The sequence below is a fragment of the Callithrix jacchus genome, chromosome 10, assembly GCF_049354715.1.
Source record: "Callithrix jacchus isolate 240 chromosome 10, calJac240_pri, whole genome shotgun sequence".
NCBI classification, from domain to species: domain Eukaryota; kingdom Metazoa; phylum Chordata; class Mammalia; order Primates; family Cebidae; genus Callithrix; species Callithrix jacchus.
Window position 1 is genome coordinate 108,848,010 of NC_133511.1, and position 27,057 is coordinate 108,875,066.

The 27,057-nt window shown below is 37.6% G+C and overlaps 1 protein-coding gene across 4 annotated transcripts in view; it reads left to right on the top strand.

Annotated features, from left to right (window-relative positions):
* The window catches only part of HSD17B12 (hydroxysteroid 17-beta dehydrogenase 12), a 175,816-nt gene that overhangs the window by 130,858 nt on the left and 17,901 nt on the right, over positions 1-27,057 (top strand). For 3 of the 4 annotated variants that reach the window (XM_002755199.7, XM_035262391.3, XM_078340886.1), the window contains 4 exons: positions 71-115; positions 13,295-13,329; positions 21,214-21,295; positions 22,904-22,969. In XM_002755199.7, the coding sequence (XP_002755245.1) occupies positions 71-115; positions 13,295-13,329; positions 21,214-21,295; positions 22,904-22,969 (228 nt within the window). Of the gene's footprint in view, positions 1-70; positions 5,349-13,294; positions 13,330-21,213; positions 21,296-22,903; positions 22,970-27,057 lie in introns of all 4 variants that reach the window. The other variant, XR_013523398.1, reaches the window with a different exon arrangement.

The following is a 27,057-nucleotide window of genomic DNA, read 5'->3' on the forward strand; positions in this document are numbered from 1 at the left end:
CCTAAGTAGATATCTAATGGGGTCACTTTCATGATCAAAAGTATATATAAAACTCTCAATTTTTTTGCAGGTGATCAAGAAAATGATAAATATTAATATTCTTTCTGTTTGTAAGGTAAGCAGCTTCTTTATAAAGATGTTATCCTTTTTGGTTCTTTCTATTTAAAAACACTGACATAATCAGCTTGTTCACCTGAGTTTAGTCTTGTTTAGATGTAGATACATACAGTCCAGATAAAATGGTGTTAAGTCATTTTTTCAGAAAGTATAAAGGACTGAAGACCAAGCAGGTGCCTGTATTATTTTACTTCTCACTTATTTTATTTTTTAATTTTTTATTTCCATAGGATATTGGGGAATAGGTGGTGTTTGGTTACATAAGTAAGTTCTTTAGGGGTGATTTGTGAGATTTTGGTGCACCCATCACCCGAGCAGTATACACTGCACACAATTTGTAGTCTTTTATCCCTCACCCCCTTCCCACTGTTTTCCCGAGTCCCCAAAGTCCATTGTGTCATTCTTAGGCCTTTGCATCTTCATAGCTTAGCTCCCACTTATGAGTGAGAACACAGGATGTTTGGTTTTCCATTCCTGAGTTACAGTTTCATTCAGGTTGCTACAAATGCCATTAATTCATTCCTTTTTATGGCTGAGTAATATTCCATCATATTCACACATATATATGTAAAATATATCATTCTCCACTCATTGATTGATGGGCATTTGGGTTGGTTCCACGCTTTTGCAATTGTGAGTTGTGCTGCTATAAATATGCATGTGCAAGGAAAATACCCAGTAGTGAGATAGCTGGGACAAATGGTAGTTCTACTTTTAGTCCTTTAAGGAATCGCCACACTGTTTGCCGTAGTGGTTGTACCAGTTTACATTCCCACAAGCAGTGTAGGAGTGTTTCCTGTTCACCGCATCCATGCCAACTTCTATTACTTTTTAATTTTTTGATTATGGCCATTCTTGCAGGAGTAAGGAGGTCTTGCATTGTGGTTTTGGTTTGCATTTCCCTGATGATTAGCGATGCTGAGCATTTTTTCCTATGTTTGTTGGCCATTTGTGTATTGTCTTTTGAGAATTGTCTATTCATGTCCTTAGCCCATTTTTTGATGGGATTATTTGTTTTTTTCTTGCTAATTTGCTTGAGTTCCTTGTAGATTCTGGATATTAATCCTTTGTCAGATGTATAGATTGTGAAGATTTTCTCCCACTTTGTGGGTTGTCTGTGTACTCTGCTAATGTTCCTTTTGCCATGCAAAAGCGCTTTAGTTTAATGAAGTCCTAGCTATTGTATTTATCTTTGTTTTTATTGCATTTGCTTTGGGGTTCTGGGTCATGAAATCCTTGCCTAATCCAATGTCTAAAAGGGTTTTTCCAATGATATCTTTTAGAATTTTTATAGTTTGAAGTCTTAGATTTAAGTCCTTGATCGATCTTGAGTTGATTTTTGTAGAAGGTGAGAGATGGGATCCAATTTCATTCTCCTACATGTGGCTTACCAGTTATCCAGCACCATTTGTTGAATAGGGTGTCCTTTCTCCACTTTATGTTTTTGTTTGCTTTGTTGAAGATCAGTTGGCTGTAAGTATTTGGGCTTATTTCTGGGGTCTCTATTCTGTTCAGTTGGTCTATGTGACTATTTTATACCAGTGCCATGCTGTTTTAGCGACTGTGGCCTTATAGTACAGTATGAAGTCAGGTAATGTGATGCCTCCAGATTTGTTCTTTTTGATTAGTCTTTTTTTGGTTATGTGAACTTTCTTTTGGTTCCATATGAATTTTAGGATTGTTTTTTATGGTTCTGTGAAGAATGATGGTGGTATTTTGATGGGAATTGCATTGAATTTGTAGATTGCTTTTGGCAGTATGGTCATTTTAACAATATTGATTGATCATGGGATATGTTTCCATTTGTTTGTATCATCTATGATTTCTTTCAGCAGTATTTTGTAGTTTATTAAATGCTTTCTGTTTATTAAATGCCTTCTATATACAAGCACTGTGGTAGGCACTGGGACTACAAAAACTTAGGCTGGAGATTTATTTTTACAAAGATTTCATCCACATGCTATTTGTCACTGATAAATTGTTTCCATTTTGTCTTCCCCATGATTCTTTTAAGTTGAGGAACTTAAATGTTGTGGTAAAGCATTGTATGGGGAATATGAAACTATAAAGTAATGTGTAATTTTCCATAGCCACTCGTAATAACTTGTCTGGTTGCTAGTTGCTAAGCATGTGTTCTAGTCGTGTCACATGTATGTGCCAACAAAAGACAACAAGCCAATACCTGCCAAGGAATAGTTAGCAAGTATGAGCATCTCAACACCATTTTTTCTTGTACTGGTAACAACAAATTGTGCTATACCTTGGTTATGCAGACCAGAGCCATGAAAAATAATTGCCTGAGGCAGGATTCTCACGGGCAGTGTCAGATACTTGAAATCTGAACATACTCATAGAAAGTCAAATCCATTTTCAGTAACTCAAATATACTAGTTTAAGGAAATTAAAAAATGATTATCTCATTGTTTAACTTTGTTGTTATTAGCCAAGTTTTTTTCTCATGTAAGATTCTGTTTAAGTGAGGTAAACTAATTACAAGTGGATCTGTGAGTGAGTCTGGAGCAAGACTTTCATGTACAAAATTGATGCTTTTAAAACATGGCTAGTGGGAATATATCTAATAGTCCCAGATCATTATAAGGGCTCTCAAAATGTTGTTGTTCTTAAACTCAGAGCTGATACAGATTTTAATAATATGTAGAACGATGACTTTATTTTTTAGCAAGCAAAGGTTTTTGATCAAAATCCATTTCACTTCTAGTCTACTACTTACATATTTTATAATTTTTGCCTTTTGAAATGACCAATGTGTACCATTATTTTGATATACCTTTTCTGGTACATTTGGCCAAGTGCTTGAAAATAATGTGTTAAAAACAATGTGCATGTGTTTCATCGTAGCTTGTACTGAGTTAATGATAAAATATGTTTGTTTCAATTTTGTTTTCTAGAATTGTTAATACTAATTTCAGATTAGTCTTCTGATAATTTTAACTCCTGTCAGATAAAAATGTAAGGCATTTACTTTAGATTCATTAATTTTTTCTATTATAGCCTCCTGCTCATCCTCACTTACGTGTTTTTGTATACCCTTATGGTATAAAACCCTTGCCTCTTCTGTCTCCATATACTTGCCATCCGTTGGCTGGCAGTCTTCAGAATACTAATGATAGAAAGCCAGGGTCCTGCCCTTAAGTCTCTGCTTAAAGACCAAATGGGGAAAGTATGAATAAAACAGCACAAATGGAAGAGCACCATAGAGTAACTTTCAGTGTTTTAAATATAATGATGAAATAAAAATGAGGTATCATTTTTAATATCTTGACAAATTAGAAAATGCTTCTCTTACCTCTTCATCCTTCCTCTTCTTCTTTCTTTATTCACATTGGCATATATACTTGTTTCCAGGAAATGAATTAGTGGAGACAAATGCTAATTTATTAAACACTTGCATGCCGTATCGATGGTAAGTATCATTGGCAGAACTGGATATCTACTTAAAATTTTTGTGCGTAAGCTTTTTTTGGCAAACTTAATCCCATTTAAAAAGCACTAAGGAGTTTGCTATTTAAAGCACTTCTTCATGGAGCCAAATAAGCATCCCTTAATTTATCTTTAGTATGAATCCGAATTTTCCTGTATCTTTGTGACGGGTACTTCTGATAGAAAATTCAAAACTCTTGACTTATTGAATCAATGGATCATAAAATTAATACCATCTGGAGGCTTAGCTAATTAGTTTTTGTTGTACTGTATGCAGAATCACTGTAGTTAACATCTCTGAGCACAGTTGACGAGTGACCATTCAGATAAGAAAATGGTTTGACTGGAGCAGTGGGAGGTGAGTGATGCAGTGGCTAACCAGCAGGCAAGAAGGGGAAGTTAGGGCGTGATTGCGCAAGACCTTGAGTGCTGTGCTCAGCAGGCTAGAGAGCCACAGAATGCCTTTAAGCAGAGGTAAGGTGTGATCTGATTTATGTTTTAGAAAGGCAGTTCTAATGGCAGAGTGACATGGTAATACGTAATTTGTGATGCATGTGTTTTTCCTGCTTGTACTGAGAGAAAGGCATTCACCTTGACGAAATTTTGTGTGTGACGCTCCCAGTTTTAGGGCTCTTTGGTGCTGCTGTGATTTGCCCTATAATATATTTGGATGAATTGCACCTATTATTCTTTAGTTGACTCTGTTATGTTGCCAGGGCCAGGGCCACATTTTCAGTAGCAATGGCTGTTTGGAGCCCTGGGGAAACTTAAAAGAAGATGAAAATTGGTGCAGCTACAGAATCGCCAAAGGTTTTATTGTGGCTGGACATCAGGGGAACTAGGGCATGGATGTCTGCAGCCTAATGCCACAGTGAATTTCTCAGAAAAGACCTGTATAAGGAAGAGAACAACCTCTTCTTACCATCAGTGTTGGTCCAAGTTTTATTTCCTCAGTAAACCACATGACAGGGAATAACTGGCTGAAGAGTGTTCCAGGAGAGATTGGTGAAATCAGCTTGGCCTTGTGACATTGGACTTATGCCCCTAGTTTGGAGATATTTGATGAGAAGGGCCCCAGCATCTTATTGTAAGGCCTGTACTGTGCCATGAACATTGAATGACCTGGCTTTACATTCCTTCAGATCCACGTATTTATGTCCTGGATCAGAAGGTCAGATGATTGTAAAAAATCATGTAAGTTCCACATTTCAATAGAAGAATGATAGAAGTTAAATATCCTGACACCCAAGGAATTGCAGGTCACCACTGGATAAAATGGTAATGATGTGTCTGGAAAAATATTTTGGAAGAAATATTAATCAGAATTGTTTTGAAGATAGACCCTTGACGTCTAATTATAAACAGCTCTCTCAGGCCACTTAGTTCTCCAGTTTCATCCAATTGTCTTACTTTTTAATCTTATCCAGTATTTTGAGTGTGTTCCTTTCTTCCCTCTCAGTGGGTCACTTCAAAGGGCTTTCCCTTTACAAGGAATTTTTAGAAGCCTTGTTGCCTGCTTTTCCAGTTTTACTCTTAAATCCTTCAGGGATAAATTTAGTCTTGTTCCTGTTGCCTGCCTGCATACAGTTAAGTGATGTAGAAACTCTATATGTAGGTAACCAATATGGCAGGTAGATCAGTCTCAAACTGTGAGAGAAGTCCTACTAGATAGAGCTTTCTTCTGATTGCAGATGCTCTGTGACTAAAATCTAAGATACATCTTATTTCTCATCAAGAACAATGACCTTTATGCCAGAAACGGTGGAGTTTAGAGACAACTGAACCTCAAGGTATTGAACCACACTTTTCTAAAAACAGTTATAGTTTTATACCTGGAGGGATTTCCATCCCAGAATACTGAGAGTTTGCAAATAAAATTGTTAAATTGCTATTGATTGCTATTAGAGAAATCATGGAGAGTGGAAGAAGTGCTGCAACTCCAGAGGCAGACAAATGTAGGTCTCATTTCAAACGGGGTATACGCTGAGCTTCACATCAGTCCAAAGACAGGTTCTAAAACAGATATTGTCGTAGTGTTCATTTCTGATTTGAGATCACTTTTTCTAACAGCTACCAAATTTGGGGTCACCTTCCTTTTCTGGGCCAGATTATTCTTTGATTCTTTTATTTATTTATTTTTGATTCTTTTAATCACAATTTTCAGACCTCAAGAGATCCTAGACTCTTCACTCCTTTTCAGATAAGCACTGCCCAAACAGTGTTACCTGAACTGCTCGTGGCGCCTATTGAAAGGTGTGGAAACCATTCCTTCAGGTGATGCTGGGCCCTAAAACTGCTGCTGCACTTGCTGAATGAGGTGGAAGCCAGAGAATGGCCCTGCCTACAGCTGAACCTCTTAGAAATGTCCAGGCCACCATTCTGACAAATAGAGAAGATGTTCTGACCTTCTTTATTACCTTTTTCTTAGAGCAGAGAAGGAAATGGATGAGGGTGTGGCCCAAAGTGAAATATATTAAGAACCTCCACATCCTGTGAAATACCATTGTGTTTTGTTGTTTGCTTTATTTGAGAATGAGGAAGAGCATCTCAAGCAGGGGGTTATATGAATTTCTTTTTACTTTTTTAAAGTCAGTTTGAAATTTAATGTTTTTATATTTAATTTTTTACTTTTTTGGGGGGTCAATATAACACGTAAAGCAGGAGCTTACAATTTAGTTCTTCCTTCATTAGATGCTCAACCAAGGTGGGGCTTGAAACCATTTCTTATAAGGGGTGGGTGTGGGTAGGGGGCCTTTCTGAACCCTCCAGAGTATCCTATGCCCACTGCACGTCTTTCCTTTATGAGCATTTCATTTTTAGTTCTGAACCCTCCAGAGTATCGTATGCCCACTGCATGTCTTCCCTTTATGAGCATTTCATTTTTAGACTCTTCCTTTCTGTGTGTGTGTGTTTGAGACTCTGTCACCCAGAATGGAGTGCAGTGACACTATCATAGCTCACTATAACCTTGAACTACTGATCTCAAGCAATCCTCCTGCCTTAGCCTCTTGAGTAGCTGGGACTACAGGCGTGCACCACCATGACTGGCTAATTTTTAAATTTTTTATAGAGATGGAGTCTTGCTATGTTGCCCAGGCTGGACTGGAATTCCTGGCCTCAAGAAATCCTCCTGCCTCTGCTTCCCAAAATGCTGGGATTACAGCTGTGGGTCACCATGCCCGGCTTAGAGTTTTTCTTAGACTGCGTCTCTCTTTCAGTTGAGAGCCTCTCTACAGATTGTAAGCACCATGAGGGTTGGTACCATCTCCTTTTCCTTTCCTGCTGAATCATACCCTCAGCCTCACATATGTCAGGTGTACAACACTTTTTTTTTAAATAAATGGATGAGTTTTTAAAACTGAAAAATCCTAGTTTTAGTTCAAGTTATTTGGGAGTAAGGGCCACACTGATTTTATGTGGCCCTATAAGGTTAAACTTGAATCAACTGTTATTTATACTGAAGTAAATTGTGAGAACTTCCTAATCTTTGGATCTGATAGAAGGGGAAGAAGCAGAAGGTGAGTCCCTTTTCTGATGCTGAGTTGGAGGTTGTAAACTATTGGTCTGTGGGCCAGATGTGGCTGACAAACATATTTTGATTGGCCCAGTTTTCAAAATCAGGAAATTTTACACCCAGATTTCTAACTTCTCTTAGGCCTGCAGCTCTCCTGATTGCCGCGGTCCCCACCAGTCCCTGTTATTGACTTATCTCACTCATTTACATGACCTCCCTGACCCTTTTAGGCACTGGAGTTGGGGTTCTTCTGTTCTAGGTGACTCCAAGTGTTCAGTCTACTCAAACGGAATAACTGCTTGGGGAAATTGAGGGATTAGAATGACATCGACTAAATTACTCTCTTCTGTCTTAGTCCCTTTGGGCTGCTCTAACATAATACCTTGGACTGGGTAGTTTATAAAGACCATAAACTTACTGAGTTCTGGAGGCTGGGAAATCCAAGATCAGCGCCCCAGCAGATTTGGTGTCGGGTGAAGACTCCATTCTTCATAGATGGAGACTTCTTGCCATATTCTCACGTGGCAGAAGAGGCAAACAAGCTCCCTCAGGCCTCTTTTTATAAGGGCAGCAATCCCGTGTGTGAGGGTGGCACCCTCATGATGTAATCATTTCTCAAAGGCCCCACCTACCTCTTAATGCCACCACATTGGGGATTAGGTTTCAACATACAAATTTTGGAAAGGTGGGGTCTGGTGTTGTGGATCACTTGAGATCAGGAGTCAAGACCAGCCTGGCCAACATGGTGAAACCCCGACTTTACCAAAAATACAAAAATTAGCCAGGCATGGTGGCATGCGCCTGTAATCCCAGCTACTCAGGAGGCTGAGGCAGGAGGATCACTTGAGCCCAGGAGTTCGAGACCAGCCTGACCAACATGGAAAAACCATGTCTCTACCAAAAATACAAAAATTACTCACATCTATAGTCCCAGCTACTCATGAAGCTGAGACAGGTGGATCGCTTGAACCCAGGGGGCAGAGGTTGCAATGAGCCAAGATTGTGCCACTGGACTCCAGCCTGGGTGACAGAGCAAGACTCTGTCTCAAAAACAAAACAAAACAAAAAAACGAATTTTGGAGGGTGGGGACATAAACATTTAGACTTGGCATCTTCCACTGCATGATTCTCTGAAATCAGAGTATGAGGCTCTTGGCATGCTTTTTGAAAAGCTATTTTTTCCTTTCGATACCACAATGTATTCATTGTCACTTAGCCAGAAGCGCCTTATGCAATGCCCTGCCCATGAAATAGATGATACAAGTTTAGATGAATGGACAGTTGGGTGAAAAGCCCAGAAACATTTGTTTTTCTTACCTGGATTTGCCTCTGGCATGTGGCACAATGCCAGTAGGGGGAGCCCTCTATTAATTTGAAAATCCATGAGACCAGTCTCTGTTCAGCAGTCTAATTGTATTTAATTTAGGGATTATGTTAAGAATGCATCCCGGCACCCTGCCTCAAGAATTTAACAGCATTAGTAATATAATAAATTATGGGAAGGAGAGTATAACCCTCACCATTGATCCCTATCCGTAGCTTTTCTAGATGAAGGCATTCCAAGTTAATATCCAGAGTCTTTTAATCCATTTTGAAATTAGTTATCATTATACTCCTAAAAATTTCCAAATTATTGGATACATTTAGCCCTTAGAGTGTCATAGTAAGGGACTGCTTCAGGCATAACTACAAAATGATGGTTTTGCCAAACCACATGACAGCCACTCTGCATAGTTTTCTTCTTTCAAAAATGAGGGAGTAGTTATAGATTGGTTCTGATGTTCTTTCCAGCTCCACATGAAGCTAGTTTATAGGAGAAATGCCTATATCTGATATCTGAGTGAAAATGTAAAAATTTCTGAGAACTTTAGAAATTATTTTCTCCTCCCCAAACCTGTCACTTTTGAGAAGTTAGCTTATTTTGGAAAAACTTAGATATTGGAAGGTCTTAGCATACTATAGTATATGAAACTTGGAAAAACTATGTATGATGGTATATGCATTCTTTTTTAAAATTTTGTTTAGAGTTTATAAATTACGACTTTGGAATCATTAATTGGCATGGAGCTCTTTGTTCTGAAAAGTTCTTTTTCTTCCGATAAATTATCTTAATGTAGATCAAATCATATTTATTACAGAATGAAAAATTTTGTTTTTGATGATAATATGGTTGAATTTGAGGTTAAGTAATATGGGGTGGGGAAATGGCAAGGGGAGCTCTTAACTTTCACAAAAACTTCACATTAATAAAAAGGAAAATCAAATAATACTTGGAGATCTCAAAGCACTCTTAAAACCTTTATCTAATTAAGCTTTCTACCCCCTGTGCAGTAAATATTCTGTTAGCTATACAGGTGAGATTCTAAGAATTTCTAATTAAGTTGTGTTCTTTTTACCTCGGTGCTCAAATTATACAGTTTGGCAAAGGAAATGTGTGCTATGTCATTCTAGCATGACTTTCAATGGAGTTACCATCTAATTTCTCCAAAACAGGCATTGTGTAACATTGTTGTCACTTTCTATAATTATTTTCACTGGTATACTGTGATTTTGAAAAATTATTGTTAATGATTACAGTTGAAAACGTGTTTAAGGTATTTGCATCTAAGAAATTGTTTTCTTCTCAATTGTGTGGGGACATTTTTAGTTACTTGAATTCAGATCCTATTTACTGAAAGCAGGTTTATTCGTGGTAGAGGGAGGGCAGAGGTGGGAAAGTGGCTATTTGTGGTATCCTAATTCTGGGTATGAATAGCCTGGATTCCTGGGGCTTTGCCCGGATTCTACGGTGAGTTATACTTTATTCCCTACATATATTATAATATTACTTGTTTTCTTATTTTATTAAAGCATCTTGAATTTTAATGTAATTTTTAATTCGAGCTTTTGTCTTTTTGAACATTATGCAATTGTGTTTTCTTTGTACTGTTTTCTCCAAAAAATGACCAAATGCCAAGGGTTACATGATACAAGAATAATTTGCATATACTGGATCATTTTTCATACTAAATTAATGAATGGGAAAATCTATATTGGCTCCTAGGTATAAAATAAAGTTTCTTCTACAACTGTTGATTACTGATGCTACAGGAGTAAAAGAGAAAAAGTCTTATTCATATTAGGGTTTTTTAGAAATAAGATTGTGGGGCTTTTCTAATTGTAAAAACCAATGCAAGATTGTTGACAAAAATATGATAAATATATACAAACATTAAGAAGAAAATAAGTCACTTTTAGTCCTAACTACAGATGATTTTATTTTCATATAACATTTTCAAGGATTTTCTAGGCCAACCAATGCATTTTTGCTAAATAATCTATTCATGTAAATAATCTCATAGTCCCGATTTTGATTTTCTATGAGCTAATTGAGCCCCTTTTTAATTTCACAACCAGAATATACATTGCTGTGCCAGTAAATACTAGTAAATATTTTACTCTTGACATTGAATCAAATTCTAAATTTGGCTGTCATCAAGGCATTCATTTATCCTCATATATTTGTATACTTTTAGGCTAGTTTCCATATAAAGTGATAACAATACCTTAAGTGTCATATAACATTAAATATATTAAACTGTCCCCTTTAGATTCTAGGCATCTAGGACTTTTTTGTGGTGAGGATTAATGATACTCTCACTGAAAATATATATGTATATAAATAGGAAACACTTTTCCCACAAGGGCAAGGATTTCACACTCTCATTATTGTAGAAGTACTATTGCAAAAACTGTTATCTACTTCTTCGGAAACAATTCAGATTGTTTGCTGTACACTTTTGGAAACAATGCAACAGGGAAGAAAATGGGTGTGGAAATCATGCTTACCACTACTGGTCTGATATTCTTAACCACTGAACTTGCAAGTTATGATAATCTTTTTTTAGAAGTATGTTAAGATGAACAAAAATTTTTCCGGTACAGCAATTATCACCTGCAGATGGCCTAAAATTAGCGTTGAGTTAATTCCAGAAACAGCTTGTGAGCTGTGAAATGGAGTTCAGATAGATAGTGAGACTTCACAGAGATGCCTGGTATATTGGTAAAAATAACCAAATATCAAGATACCAACTGATGTATACAGATGACTACTAATACCTAAAAATCCTATAAAAACTTGGTGTTAAAGAAAATTTAATTTGATGTGAATGTAATGAAGCCTATTAACTTATGCATAGAATATTAACAATTTGTATACACTTACTCAAATAAAGAAGGCTTGAAATTGAATTTATTGTGACTTATAATCTGATGAGAAGCAAAGATAATTTCAATATAGGTGAAGGCATTAATCAATTTGATAAAAGCATGCAGATTTCAGGTTAACTGTTCTCAGACTTTTCATTATTATTTAACAGATTAAAAAAGATGTTACATTTTATGATGAGAGACAATTTAGAATCAGAATGTAGGAGGAAGAGCTCATGAGCTATGAGAAAGAAATTAACTTTTATAGGGGAGAACTTGTGTCTTTCTTTGCTGATGAATCATCTAGTCATTGAGCATTCAACAAGTATTTCTGGCCCTTAATAGCCAGGCATTGAAAGCAGTGTTTATGTCAAATTATTAAAACTTTTTCAGTTTTGGTTCATATATATAAAGAATATATTTTAAACATGTCCCTACATAAAAGGTCTCTTGGTGAAGAAAACATTTAATGTTTAGCATGCCATCAATATAATTTTGTAAGTATGATTTTATGTTATGGGGTTTTGTTTGGTCTCATCATTTTCTAGATAACTTCTGCCATTCAGAAAGCAGACATTGAATATATGACATGCATGTGGTATAATGGAAAAAATAGCTTCTGATATTCCCTCATCTCCCTGCCCCAAATATTCCAACTAAAAATACAAGAGAGCCTGTTTAGGAGAGTCAAACAGGCAGTGGCCACCCCTTCTGGATTCCATGTAGCTGCCTTGTAGTTGACAGATCTCATTTCCTTAATACAAATGCACATGAACAGACACACCTAGGTAAAGACTTTTTATTATCAGTCTCCTTCCACATTCCGTTTATGGTGATCTCAGGACTTTGGTGAACTGAATATAGCTTCCCTTCACAAAATGCTGGGGGAACTGTAGCTAAGCATTATGGTCCCTGATGAAATGTGCTAAATTAAAAAAAATGTTTTCAAATGCTGTTAGGGTTTTGTATAATCTATCCTTTACAATAAAATACTCTACCACTGTTAATATGCTTGATGTACATCTGTCTGTGCTACCATACAAAGCTTTTCATAATACATCTAGATTGGATGTCCACAAAGCAGAATTTACCTTGGTAAAGTTTGGATAGCATTTTCCTTCTTCAGAATATTTCTAGGAAAATAAAATTCCCTTTTCATCAGAATGCTATCTACTTTAATTAATATATAGCATTATTCAAGATAGAAAAAATAAAATGTCTATGCTTAGCATGCATTCAAATCTTATTACAAAACAGCATCTGTTTCTTAGAGAATTGATATCTAGGAGTCGGGAATTCATGTTACAACCTCAGTATTTAACTGTAAGGTGATTTTGTCTAAACCTTTGGACTTCTGAACTTTTCTTGGTTAATAATATATCAAAACAGAGTTTAGAAATAGCCCCTCTCATTATATGTATTTAGTCAACAATTATGAAGTCCTTAAAAAAATGCAGATGTCACCTTTTCGTTGTTGGTTGCTAGAGATCACATCTTAACTCTCTTTAAGGATGAATTTTACTTACAGCTAGCTAGACCAACAAGAGAAACGAATGTGAAGATACATTTACTCTTTGCTAACATACCACTTTATGGAATTCTTTTTAAGACTTTTTGGCTAGAAAAGATTATGTGAGCTCTTGTGATTAGAAAGTTTAAGTAATCTTGGTAGACAGGATATTTCTTCTGATAAAATATATTCTTTTCTGAGAATGCATTTTGGGAAACATAGATTTCACTGTAAATCCTTCATTGTTTGAAGAACTCTGTGCCAGTATTACATTTCAGGCAAGCTAATTTTAGCCGAGTTCATTGAAAGTATTCCCTATGTTCTCTCCAGTAATTTCAGCTGGTTCCTTTTTATGCTCTCTTGACACAGTCACGTTCTACAGAGTATAGAAAATCGCCTGCTGTCTGTAGAAATGGCCAATAGTTTCATGATTCCCTTCTTTTTAGTGTGGATGAGTTTTCTTCACTCTTTATCTGTTCCCTGCATCCTCAGCCGTCATGTATGTTTTGTTTTCTCTCTTGCAGATGACACAATTGGTCCTGCCTGGCATGATAGAAAGGTGAGTCACAAACTCACACACAAACACTGTAGAAGCAGAGCTCATTATTATTTATAGGGAGAATCCTTGCTTTGAAAAAAATCACTGAAGTGACTAATGAACGAAGCCTCCATGTCTTAGCCACAGAGTGATGTGCCAGGCGAGTCACAGTAGAGCATGAGTCATCGGTGATGGAGGCCTTTTCCACTTGATTCCCTTTTTATTTCTCTCTCTAGGGTTGTAGTGGTTCCTTTAGATCAGGATGAAAAAGCCTGCCTGAGTCACCATCACTAACTCAATTGCCTGCTATTCTGAGGGGGTGGATAGAGTTCCTGGGATATTCCTGGGAATACCTTCTTAAAGCTGTATTCTCTCAAAGCCAAAATCAGTGGAGTTGGATAAAGCAAGACCTCTTCCTCTGCTTTTTCACTTTTTACTGGGAGAATGGCTGGATGAGGAGCTTAAGCATGTTATATAAAGTGATTATAAGATGTCAAACCAACCCTTGGAGGAAAAGGCAATGTCCACTGGCCGCATCTTTGTTCCATTTTTGAATTGGTTTTGCTAGTCTGTGCTGAACGTCTTCATTTTCATTGAGAAATATGTTGTAGAGTTCTGTTATTTGAAACAGCGTGAAGTGTAAAATTTAATCAAGCTGTTTTTTCCTTGGAAAAACCTGAATGATGTCTAGGCCTTCAAAGAAAACCTGCTTAAGAAGATTTGGGCTTGCACCCTGAGTTAGCTCAATTATTTGCTGGGTTCAGGGCATCGTAATCATCTTTTTTTCTGCAAAGTAACTGTGAGTTTGGAAGAGACCCAAAGGAATCAGAGCTTTGAAAAGGGAAGACCCAAGGACCCTACTTCTGTTAGGAAACCTCTGTGACCCACTCCAGGCAGGGATTACAGCTTATGTTTATTGAGTATACAGTTAAGTGTCAGGAACTTAGTAAATGTTAACTCATTTAACTTTGCTAGCCTCCCACCATTGTACAGATGAGGAAACTGAAGTTAGGAATCCATTTGTTGAGCATCTACAGAGACTGGTTAAGAAACAGTTTCTCAGCAAAGCTCCTTGTAAATTCTGTTTTATATGCACTATTTTGTGTATTTTAATTGGTTTATTTTAATAACACTTCCCTTTAAAATCTTCAAACTGGCTATCATTAGGTGTCAGTGGGAGTGGGCCCTCGATGATCAGATAGGTGTCAGTGGTTCGACCGGACCAGAACCCTAGAAGATAGTAGAGTTGGGAAAAAGTAGAAACCAGGAGGGATTAAATGTGGGCCATCATCTTAATCCTAGTTTTGACATCTGCAGGTAACATGGTATTTATTCAGAACAGTAAATCTACCCATTAAAAAAGAAACGCTTAAAAACCACAGAGGTATTATAAAAGGAATTTTTAATTGTGTTGCTGAAAAACATATCAAAAGAGATAATTGTGGTAAAATTATTTTACAGCATAAAGTCTTAGTCAAAGAGTCATAGAAATCCAGTGCATTAAATTAATTGACAGTAACCTACCTCATTTGACAGATGAAAAAATAGGGGCCCAAAGAAATGGAGTGCTATGAAGCTATACAGTTAGTAATAATACAAAACCGAGGAGCTGGGAACTTCACTGCTACCTCTGTAGACCTGACAGCCATGATCATAGCTGGAGCATTACATAAAAGCAGTGCAGAAAAGGAGAGTCCATCTGTTCAATAGGCATTAGTTGAGTGTATCATGGATGAGCTGGATCCTTGCCTTTTAAGAAATCAAGTTGAGGCTGGGTGTGGTGGTTCATGCCTGTAATCCTAGCGCTTTGGAAGGTCAAGGAGGGTGAATCGCTTGAGGCCAGGAGTTCAAGACCAGCCTGGCCAACATGGTGAGACCCTGTCTCTACTAAAAGTACAGAAACATTAGCTGGCTGTGGTGGCACACAGCTGTAATCCCAGCTACTTGGGAGACTCGGGCACGAGAATCACTTGAACTCCAGGAGGCAGAGGTTGCCGTGAACCAAGATAGCCCCACTGCACTCCAGCCTGGGTGACAGAGCAAGACCCTGTCTCAAAAAATAAAAAGAAAGGAAAAAGAAAAATCAAGTTGATTTTAAACTGGGGTTGAGAAATGGTGGAAAGTTATTAGAAGCTATGACTGAACCTGACACCACATTACCATTTTGATACTTGTTAAGAACTGTTAAGAAATGTATGTGAATTTTATGAATCAGTACTTTTGGTTAGGAAAAGGAACATCTATATCTACTTGAATTAAAGGACTTGGTTACTAGCTGTGTCAGTCAAGGTTAGCTACCTGCTGAAACAGACCACTCCCAAATCTCAGTGGCTTCACACATAAAGGTTTACTTTTCCCTCCCCTCTCTACTGAGTCATTCAGAGATCTGAGGCTCCTTCCATCTAGGGGCATCATCATTTTCTAGGATCTTGGAGTTCTCTGCATCCAGCTGACAGATGAAAGAAAAAAGAATAATGATGATGAGTTTTTTTTATTGTTGTTTTGGTCTGGTTTGGTTTTTTTGAGACGGAGTCTCGCTCCGTCACCCAGGCTGGAGTGTGATGGTGTGATCTCAGCTCACTGCAACCTCCATCTCCTGGGCTCAAGTGATTCTCCTGCCTCAGCCTCTTGAGTAGCTGGGATTACAGGTGTCCGCTGCCACGCTTGGCTAATTTTTGTATTTTTAATAGAGATGGGTTTTTACCATGTTGGTCAGGCTGGTCTTGAACTCCTGACCTTGTGATCTGCCCACCTCAGCCTCCCAAAGTGCTGGGATTACAGGCGTGAGCCACTGTGCCCAGTCATCGAGATGGTTTTAAGGGAAGTTTCACTTCTGCCCACATTTCATTGTCCAGAACTCAGTCACAGGCTGCAACTACTGCAGAGAAGACCAGAAATGTTAGCTGTATGCCCAAAGAGGAAAGAAAAGCTCCAAGTTAGCAGGTCATCTGAAAGCATTCTTACCTTACACATTATAAGTGGTTTTATTACAGCCTGCTCTTTACACCATCCCCAAATGGCTTGTTTCCTATGGCTGGTTTCCATAGCATTAGTATCTCCATTGAGTAACGGCAGAGTCCTTTGTCATGATCCTTTGTTGTTGTTTTCCTTCCACTGGTCTGATGTATGAGATTTTCCAAACCCTCTAGAACTATAGCCTAGGGCCAATTTGACTATCACTAAACAAGTATCTATAATCAAACTAAGGTATTGTTACCATAGATGTAGAAAGTACATAATTACATTATAGAGGAAAGTTGCTCTTTTCACTTCCCTGGAATTATAAACATTGTGTACAGCTGGAGCCAGAAGGTGGTTGCCATAACAACCATGGGAAAGCTAAAAATAGCCCCTTTCATATTATATTGCTTAAGGTGGAATTATGACATGTTATGGTGTTTTAGGGCAGGTAATTCTCTTTCATGTGCTAAATGTTTGCAAACTTTCTTCAACAAAGCAGTGTTTGTGTAATGTAAGTATTTGGATTGCTGGTTCTAATTATACACCTGACCACTGTGTTCCAAGGTTCTTTTTGACATAGATCTCTATTTTTATAGGGTTCTCGCTCTTCTTGAGAGTCTGTTAGAGAGCTGTCTGTGCCAATTTCGGTATTATGTTTAAGCTTTAAAATATATATATATTGACAACCTTCCCTCTCAAGAGCATGCTTTTTTACTCCTTGATAGGAAGTAGAAATGCGAAGAATTGGGATGGGTTTTGTTTTTTTGTTTTTTTTTTTGGTACATTATTCCTTGGCTGCTGTCACATTCTGTATGCAGTCAGCAGTCCCCACTAGGATTGACTCTGCAGTTCCAGCTCCTCACAGCAGCACCTCTCTCTCCTCGCCTGCACTGTGGGACAGTGATGAGGTTTCTAAGGAAGGTAGAAATCAGTGACTTACTTCAAATGAGACCTATTACATCGTCTATGACAGTGGTATTTTTCTGATAGAATATTAAGGCATTTATAAAATAAAGGCTTGGCAATTTTTAAAAAAATCCAGGTGACAAGGGAGTCTTATTGGGAATTTCACAGGTCTGAGGGAATTCCATGAGAGAGCATATCTGTAGGAAGCTATAAATGCAGAGTACTGAGTTTTACAGAGTTGGGCAAGTTTAATGCCCGGCTTGTGGGAGGAACTGTAATTAAAGAGAATGTATTTATATGGAAAGGTACTTTCTTCTCAGCAGTTGGTGTTTTCTGCTTTGGTTTTGTTGTTGTTGTTCTTTTGTTTTGGATTTTTTGTTTTTTTTGGGCAACATTTTAGTCTAGTAGATCCTCGGTAATTTGTACCACTGAGATACAGAAAACATTGCATGACTTGCGTATTTGGATATTTGTCATAACAAACTAGGAAATGCACTGAGTATGAGCAACATGAGTCTTCATTGTAGAACTTCAGCCAAAATTCTTAATGTACCTTCCAATCTTAGAATTGTTCCCAAGTCCCCGGAAAATGAGAGATTAACCAGGGTTTGGTTTCATGTTTGTTTCTGTGTGCAATTAAGAGCAGCCCATTTTGTCCTTCTGCTTGATATGACAGAGTTGTCATGAGACTGGCTGTGCCATGGAAACTGCTTTGACGTCACTAATTCTGCTTAAATGGAGGATTAGAGCTAGACAATGTGGTTGATTTTAAGGGCGAGTCTTTTGTGACTTGCAGTCCCAAATGCTCAGCCCCATTTCTACATAGAGAACAGATACTGTATACAGTACAAAGATTAAGGCAGGCTATACCAGTATATTATTTATGATTCAGACAGAACTAACTTGAATATTATTGCCCTTGGAAAGAAAGAGCAAGAGAATTTTACGCTGTTGTGTGTGTGGGTGTGGAAGGAAGGTTTTTGCTAGACAAATATGTGAGCTTAATGGCAGGACAGAGATTTGTAGAGGGGCTATTTTCTCTACTATAACTTTGGTACAATTATAAATGCTACTCTTTTATTTATTTAGGTTGAGTGCATTCTTGCTTTATCCTTTGTTAGTCTTTGATTTGTTTTCATGCATTTTAGTGCTCAAATACTGTGTTTTGTATGAAGTACCCTAAAACTCTGACTTTTCACTAATTCAAAGTAGCTCCACCTCCTGGAAGTTTCAAATAGGATTAAAATACTTGAGAAACAAAATCTTAGTTGCCTCAAGGAGCAAACAAGTAAGGGAGCATGACTGCATGAATGTGATGTCGGATAATTGATCCGTGTTGTATTTTAATATGGGAAAGAAACTTGTATTATCTTTAAATGACTTTTCCTGTATTGAGATCATTGCTTTGGTGAGCGAAGTTTTAAGAGTCTGTTTTGATCAAGTCAAGATTTAATTTTTAAAATGCATTGATAACATTAAATTTTACCTTTTACAGATTTTTAAGCTGCATTTTGTTAGTGAGAAATGAAATTTAAAATGTAAGATTTCTATTTGAGGGCACATGTAACCATCCCAGCTAACTTAAGTATAATGGAGCATTTAATCCAGCTGGTAGGACAAGCAGTGATAGGCTGCAGCTTCAGTGGAAAGCCTCATTCTTCTGCATCTACTTCAGACTGGCTTTTTCTTCACTTTCTGTGAATGAGTTTAGACATAGCAGTTCCCACTTATATGAGAAAAGGTTAAAGTAAAACACTACCCATACCTACAAGGATGCTTAGGATACAGGAGGGGGGTTGACTTGTCAAGATCGAGGATTACTTCTCAGAATGCATATTGTGCTGTATACGATACAATAGCTCTTTTAGTTTTCACTTGATTGGGATCTGCTCAGAGCTTACAGGTGATACATTCCAATATGTCATAAATGTTTTTCTCTCTGTTTTTACAGATTTGTTGAGGTAAATTTCACATACCGTACAATCTGCCCATTAGAGCATGCACTTTCATGGTTTTTAGGATATTCACAGAGCTGTGCATCTATCACCACAATCTAATTTTAGAATATTATCAATGCCCCCCAAAAACATAAAGATATTTATTTTAAATATCATAATTAATACTATATTAAAAATCTCCTGTAACAAAAGTGGTTTTTATTTCTTTGTCATCAAAGGAATTTCTCACAAATATAAATAAAATGAAAGGACTAGATATTCATTGCTAATTTACCAGTTTTTATGTTAGAATTGTTGGGATCTAACTCCTGATACAAACTCTTACCTTAAAATTAAAAAAGAAATGGTGGCTGGGCACAGTGGTTTACACCTGTAATCCCAGCACTTTGGGAGGCTGAGGCGGGCAGATCACCTGAGGTCAGGAGTTCAAGACCAGCCTGACCAACATGGAGAAACCCCGTCTCTACTAAAAATACAAAATTCACCAGTATGATGGCGCATGCCTGTAGTCCCAGCTACTCGGGAGTCTGAGGCAGGAGAATCTCTTGAACTCAGGAGGCAGAGGTTGTAGTGAGCCAAGATTGCACCATTGCACTCTAGCCTGGGTAAGAAGAGTGAAACTCTGTCTCAAAAAAAAAAAAGAAAAAAGAAAAAAAGGCTTTTCTGCTTCTGAAGAGGAAGACACAAACAAAAAAATACCAGAATGATGTAATTTATCCATTGACTACTTATTTCCAACTTTATTCAAAACCCTAATAATATTTTTAAATTTGAAATATAATTTTTATCATCAAAATCTTAATGAATTTCACAGCTTAGGAAGGCACGTCATACTGATAAGGACTTCTGTTAAACAGCAACTTCTTTCCAGTGACACACACTAAGCTGAGGACCCCCACTTCCCTTTGATGGTTGAAGTGGCATCTCACCTAGAGGCTGGCGGATGGAATGGGTGACTTTTGGGGATTATTTCATTTCAGATTTATGTCTAAAATAATTTAGATGCCATTTAATTGTGTTTCCTTTATTTTGCATGAAGCAGATCTATATATTTCCTTTTTCAAGCAAAAAAGAAAGTTTTTGGGGAAGTAAATTCAGACAAAGAACAATGAGGAAGTGGGTTAAGGAAAGGAACCTTAGAACGGAGACAGGAGGTGCGTGGGATCAGGCTGCAGTGGCTGAAAAATGGGAACTCTCTGAGAAGAATAGATTTGAGGGGAAGAGTTGGTAGTTCTGACATTCCTAAACCGTAATTCCACACTTTACCTAACCTATACATACTTATTAACAACGGGTATCTTTATAGCATTGCTTTTCTCAGGCTAATTTTCACTTTTTTGTAGAATTAGAAGTTCCTGGTAACTTTGATTTTGAACTTTCAGTAGTCTCTAAAAGTTACAGTAACCACTGAGCTTTGCCTTTTGGCAAAAGACACACTTTGATAAACTAGAGTCACATACGTTTAGAGTCAACTCTTTGCTGGTGCCCAAATATCTACAACTCAGGGCAAGTACAAGGGCAGGACATAGCCATCTACTCATTACCAGAAAGTTTTCTTAAGTACCTGTTTGTTATATGCTCAGTACTGTGTGGAATATTTTGAGGGAAAGTGGTCTATTATATCCAGAAGCTTATGGTTTTGTTGGGGGGAGGAAAGAATGTTTATATACATAGAATGATTAAATCCTACAGTAAGGTAGTACATGATGATATGCTCAAATAAAGGTGCATGCAGCGGATATGAGAGTATCTGTAAGTAAAAATTCTCAGCACTGCACCTAGAGAAGACCTCAGAGGGTAGAGGTCAACTCGAGGAGACTGGAGATCTGCTCTGATCGTGCCCTGGATTACTAAGACTGGGAAATGAGCTAATCGTGAAGAAGTACTATTTTTAGTTGATTGAATTATGCCTCATTTACTGACCGAGCATATCACATACTAATGGAAGGCAGAGAGAGATGTGTGTTAGAAAAACAGCTACGTTATTCGGTTTCAAATAATTATATATCTCAATCTGTCATTCACAAACAACTGCATATATTATTTCATTCCTTTTACATGGTACATTTTTCCTATTTAGATCTAAAGGGGCGATTCTGAACATCTCATCTGCCAGTGGCTCGCACCCCGTCCCAATGATGACCATCTATTCTGCAACCAAGGTAAACAGTATTTTCTTAAATCATGTCAATATAGGAATAAGGAGTAATTTTTAGTCTGATAAATTAATATAGATTTAACTTTCCTGAAGTTCTATTCTTGGCAGTTTTCCAATAGACTGAGAAGAAAAGGAAAATACCCTACTTGAGTTTCAAGAGAACCAGAGTTAGAGACATACTATGTACTCTCAATATAAACTTACAAATGGGACACCAGGATATCAGATTCACAGATGTTGTTTTTCCCCCCAGTACTTTACTGATTTTGAAAGTGATACTTGTGCCTTCCATAGAGAGGTGACCTAGGCAGTTAGCTCAGTTGATTAGAACATGATGCTAATGAGTCTAGATTAGAGATTTGATACATGAATGAGTCCACTTCACACAGCATAGAGGAGATGCATCCAGTCAGCGTGTAAATGTACACACTAGGCACAAAATAGACTGGGCGAGAGTATATTTTGCCATATTGTCCAGAATTCATAGATATTCTTTGTTAATTTTTGTGATGAGACAAGAATTTTCCAGTACCCTTTGTACAACGTCATAATTTCATACAATATCACCATTAACCTCTTCACATTACTACTAGAAAAGTAATTTAGAATGCATCTCCTACAGCCTGCAGGTCAATGGCATCATCTTCAGATACATTGTTGAGGCAACAAATACATCTCTGAAGGGAAAATGACAATTTAGATGTTGAAATTCAGCAGGCTTTTAGGGAAAACTAAACAAACATGTACAGTAAGAACTTGAAACATGGCAGGGAAGGAAAAGAGCAAAACCTCCAACTTCATTTTCATGTGAAAAAACACAGTCACTACTGTCTTTTGAAAAAGCTTGGTACCACCTCCCAACTCCTACAACCTAGTTTCTGAATCTGGGAGCATACTGTAGACAAGTTTCAAATGAATGCCATATTTCTTGAAGGGATTCGTGAACTTCAACTTATCTGTTCTAATCCATGGATACAAAACTATTACTCATTAGGACCCTTGAAAAGTCATTATTGATTCTTTGCATTTCTAGTCCGAAGTTGAGTCCACATTTGAAAACTGGCACATTGTATTTTACAAATACATTTAAGGTTGTAGTATCAGAAGAAGATGGGCTGTCACATTCACCTCTCTACTTCTTGGATCTTGTCATCCCCAGGCACCAAGAGGATGCTTGTTCTGTTCTTTTAGCAACAACACAATCCCCATAGAACAGAGTTGAACAGACTTCATATTGTGTTTCTGTTTGAGTGGCAAGTGGAGAGATGAAATGCATCCTTTGTTATATAAGAGAAAAATACTTTTTCTTGGAAAGTAATTTTCTGGGGGGAGAAAAGGATAAGAAGAACCTTTTCCAGTTAAATCAAAATTTGATCTGGATATTATATTTCGTAATATAATACTTCATTTAGTGACAGATAAAAACAACTTGAGGTTTTGAGGTGTTTTTCTAAGTTCTCTTCTGCATTTGAAATGAAAAAAATGATGAGAAATTACAGCATTAAATTGTTAGTTTAATTATGGTTAGTTTATTATTTTTGTTTCCATAGCTACAAATCAGGCAGATTGATGTAATGTGTGTGTTTTCTTCTCACTCCCACTGCCCTCCCAGACTTTTGTAGATTTCTTCTCTCGGTGCCTCCATGAGGAGTATAGGAGCAAGGGCATCTTTGTGCAGGTGAGTGGAGTTTGTTTCACTTAAGTACCCCTGTTTTTGTGTGGTTTCCAGAGCAACTGTTGCTGTCTTGGCAACAAAAGAAAATCATATTCCTAGGTAAGTGAATGTGACATTAGCACACCATTAAAAACATGGCTTCTTTTTCCTTAATGCACTTGTCTAGATTTTTAAAAAATTATCACCTAGAATTTCTAAATGGGAATACCTAAAGTGGAACTAAATGCAGTATAAATAGCTGAAGCATAATTTTTAAGTTCTTGGGGTTTTATTTGCAAAGACCAAGACTATCAGCATCTCTCTTTTTTAATTGTGATAAAATAAACATAAAATGTACCATTTGAATCATTTTTAAGTATGCAGTTCAGTGGCATTAAGTACATTGACGTATTGCACAACCATTGCTGCCATCCACCTCCAGAACTTTTTCATCTTCCGAAATGGAAACTCTGTACCCATCGGACACAAACTCCCCATTTCCCTTCCCTCCAGCCCCTGGCAACCACTAGTTGATTTTCTATCTCTATGAATTTGACTACTCGTAGGGTACCTCATATGGGTAGAATTATACAGCATTCGATCTTTTGTGACTGGATTATTTCACTTAGCATGTCTTCAGGGTTCATCCATGTTAAAGCATGTATCAGAATTTTCTTCCCTTTTAAGGCTGAATAATATTCCATTGTAAATAGGCCACATTTTGCTTATCTATTTACATGTCAATGGACATCTGAGTTGTTTCCACCTGTTGGATATTGTAAATAATGCTAATATGAGCATGGGTGTACTTGGAAACTCTGTTTTCGAATCTTTTGTGTGTGCGAATCTTTTGTGTGTGTATACACACACACACATTCCACTACTATGTGTGTGTGTGTATATATATATACACACACGCACATATATACATTTCCACACATATACATTTCCACACACACACACACACACACACACACACACACACACAGAGTAGTGGAAATGCTGAGTCATGTAGTAATTCTGTTTTTAAGTTTTTTGAGGAACTTTGATGCTATTTTCCACATCAGCTACACCATTTCACACTTCCACTGGCGGTGTACAGGGTTGCAGCTTCTCCACATCTTCACCAACATTTGTTACTTTCTATTTTGTTTGTTTTTTATAATAGCTGTCATAATGGGTGTGAACTGGTATCTCCTCATGGTTTTGATTTGCTTTTCCATGATGATTAGTGATACTGAGCATTTTTTCATGAGCTCATTTGGTCATTTGTGTATCACCTTTGAAGAAATGTCTATTCTGGTCCTTTGCCTATGTTTAATAAAATCATGTTGTTTGGTTTCTTGTCATTGGGTTGTAGGAATGATCTATATATTCTGGACGTTGCCCCCTTATTAGATAGATACATGATTTGCAAAGATTTTTCTCCCACTTCATGAGTTGTCATTTTACTCTGTCTTTTGCATAATGCCTTTTTATGCACAAAAGTTTTCAGTTTTGATGTAGTCCAGTTTATCTATTTTTTTCTTTTGTTGCTGGTGCTTTTGGTGTCAGATCCAAGAAATACTAGCCAAATCCAACGTCATGAAGCTTTGCCCCTGCGTTCCTGGAAGAGTTTTCTAGTTGTAGCTCTTTGATCCACTTTGAGTTAACTTTTCTATGCCTTTGAGTTTATTATGTAGCTAGCAGATACAATGCTGTGAAAACACAAAATTTGCTTTCCGTGAAACAGAAAGCAAATGTTGGAGTTTTGAAGGGTGGCAATCTCAAATTAGCCATTCTTCAATGGAAAGAAATAATATTTCCAGGCTCAGGCACTTTTTAAAAAATGTTCTGGGAGATGTTGCAATTTGTTCCTCTTTCCTGCTCCTGCCCATCAGCTAACCCACCTTTACGCACATCTGGTATTCACTGTGGCTTTCATTCCTATGAGCCCAGCATTTTAGTGTTTGTATCCTGAAGCCCCAAATGATCCATCAAAATAATAATAGAGAATTATTTGAGTGGATACTTTTCGGGTACAGTGCTAAACACTTTTATATGTATCATTTCACTGCATCTCATGACAATCCCGTAAGATATGTGATTATCTTTTTTCTTTAATTGCAGAAATTGGGGCTTAGAGAGGGTAAGCCACTTGTCCAGCTTGAGCCGAGACTCAAATCTGGGTCTGTTTGGCACTAAAGCCTTTGTTTTTAACCACTAGGATGTTTGCCCCAGGCCTGTAGGTCAGCATTGAACACTTATTGTATCCATCTGTGCTCTGGGAGTGATGGAACCAGAAGGTGGTTGGTTAGTTCTGTTTCCTCGTTTATGCCTCTAGACCATCGAGATGGGCCTAAATGTCATGTCATATAGTTTCTAAATCTTTTTATAGAGTAGATACTGGTGGGAACTAAATAATCTACTGTGAGATACAATGGCAATGAAAGGAAGGGATGACTGTTTTCTCACCTTCCAGCTTCAAATAAGAGCCTGCTTCCTCTAAACCCCGACCTGAGTTTCAACCAAGGGAACCTTAGATGTCATAGCCACTTGGTGTTATTTCTGACTTGCAGCTTCCCATATGTGTAGGTTTCATTCATGAGAACAAGTTTTCTAGAATCCTGGATTTTACACTAAATTACCTCACTCTCTTTTTTCCCCTTTCCTTGACACCAGTCATTTTAATCCTAGTAAGCGAATATTTAATGTAGAATATGTTGTATTTCAGTAACAAGGAAACCAGTAAAGCATTTGTGAGAAGCTACTGCATGCCATGAGAAGGTTTTCGTGGGAAGGTATCACATGCCATGCAATGGTACACCATTTTCATTCTGATGAACCTAATTGCAATCAAGCTATTAACCTGATAATTTGTAAACACCTATGAGACTAGGCAGGAATGCTAAAAAGGTGGTTGACCTATAACTCCATTGGTGGTTGACCTATAAGCAGAGTGACCAGAAGCTCTAAGTGTCTTAGTGACAGAAGGTAGCATTAGGCCTTGTGAGCATGGACAAGCAACTCACTTGTTTCCCTCAGAGATCTCTTCTTCAGATTTTCCACCTAGTAATCTGGTGTGACTAGAAGCTACTATAAAAACACGTTAGCATTTGTCTTCTGAAATATTTTATTTCAATAAGGTTTGTTTTTCCCTAATAATGAATTATAAACTGTGTAATTTCATCCATCATTGTGTTTTGTCATATGAATTCATTCAGGGTTTAAACTTCGAATGAATTTGATGAAAAAATAAAGACTCAAATGTTTGTGAGGGAAAGTATAGTCATTCTATGTGAATACATCAGAATGTTGAAGTAGAATAGAAAGAGAACCTCTTATTAATTCTGATCAAAGGGGCAAAAAAAACGTAATCAGAATGAAGCTCAGAGTTAAACATGATTGGTTTTTCCTTGGTGGTGTTTTATGCCCACAGATTTTTTGGACTAGGAGTATTTATCAGCTGATTCTGCCTTGTACTCCAGCCCACACATGTATCCTGGGTGATCTTATTAAAATACAAATCAGATAATATTGCTTTCCTTCCTAGTCCTCTAGAGGCTGCCCATAAGGTTTAGGATTAGATTTGAACTCTACAAGACCATCTCCTTTCTTGCCAGTCCATCGTCCTCCCCGACCCACGTTCAGACCAGAGTGGACATCCCGTGTCCAGTACATGCGCTGCCCTCTGAACTGCCCATGACTGGCTCCTCTATTGGCATCCTTTCCCCAACTCCTCTCCAATTCTACTCACTGTATTTCCTCCCAGCCCCATTTGCACCTGAGCCCTATGGCCCCTGTCCCTCTCTCAAGCCTTGGGTCACAGTTCCCCTGCCCTGGAAAGCCTTCTGTCAGCCTCTGGGCACATTCCTTAGGCCTTTCTTGGGGCTCTCATTAGAGCTCCTTGTATACCTTTGACTGCTATGGTCTGGCCCTCCCGTCTCCCCACTTCCATGTATTCTTGAGAACAGGGCTTTTTATCTTTTGTGTCTCTGTGTTGCTGGTGGCACTTGTCATTCGTGGCAAACAGGAGACCTACCTTTTCCATGGCATCACAGAAAACTCTGGTTGTGCATGGTCAAGCTTTGCGGTACATAGGAATCTGTTTTGAAGGCTTTTTGAGCTTCTTC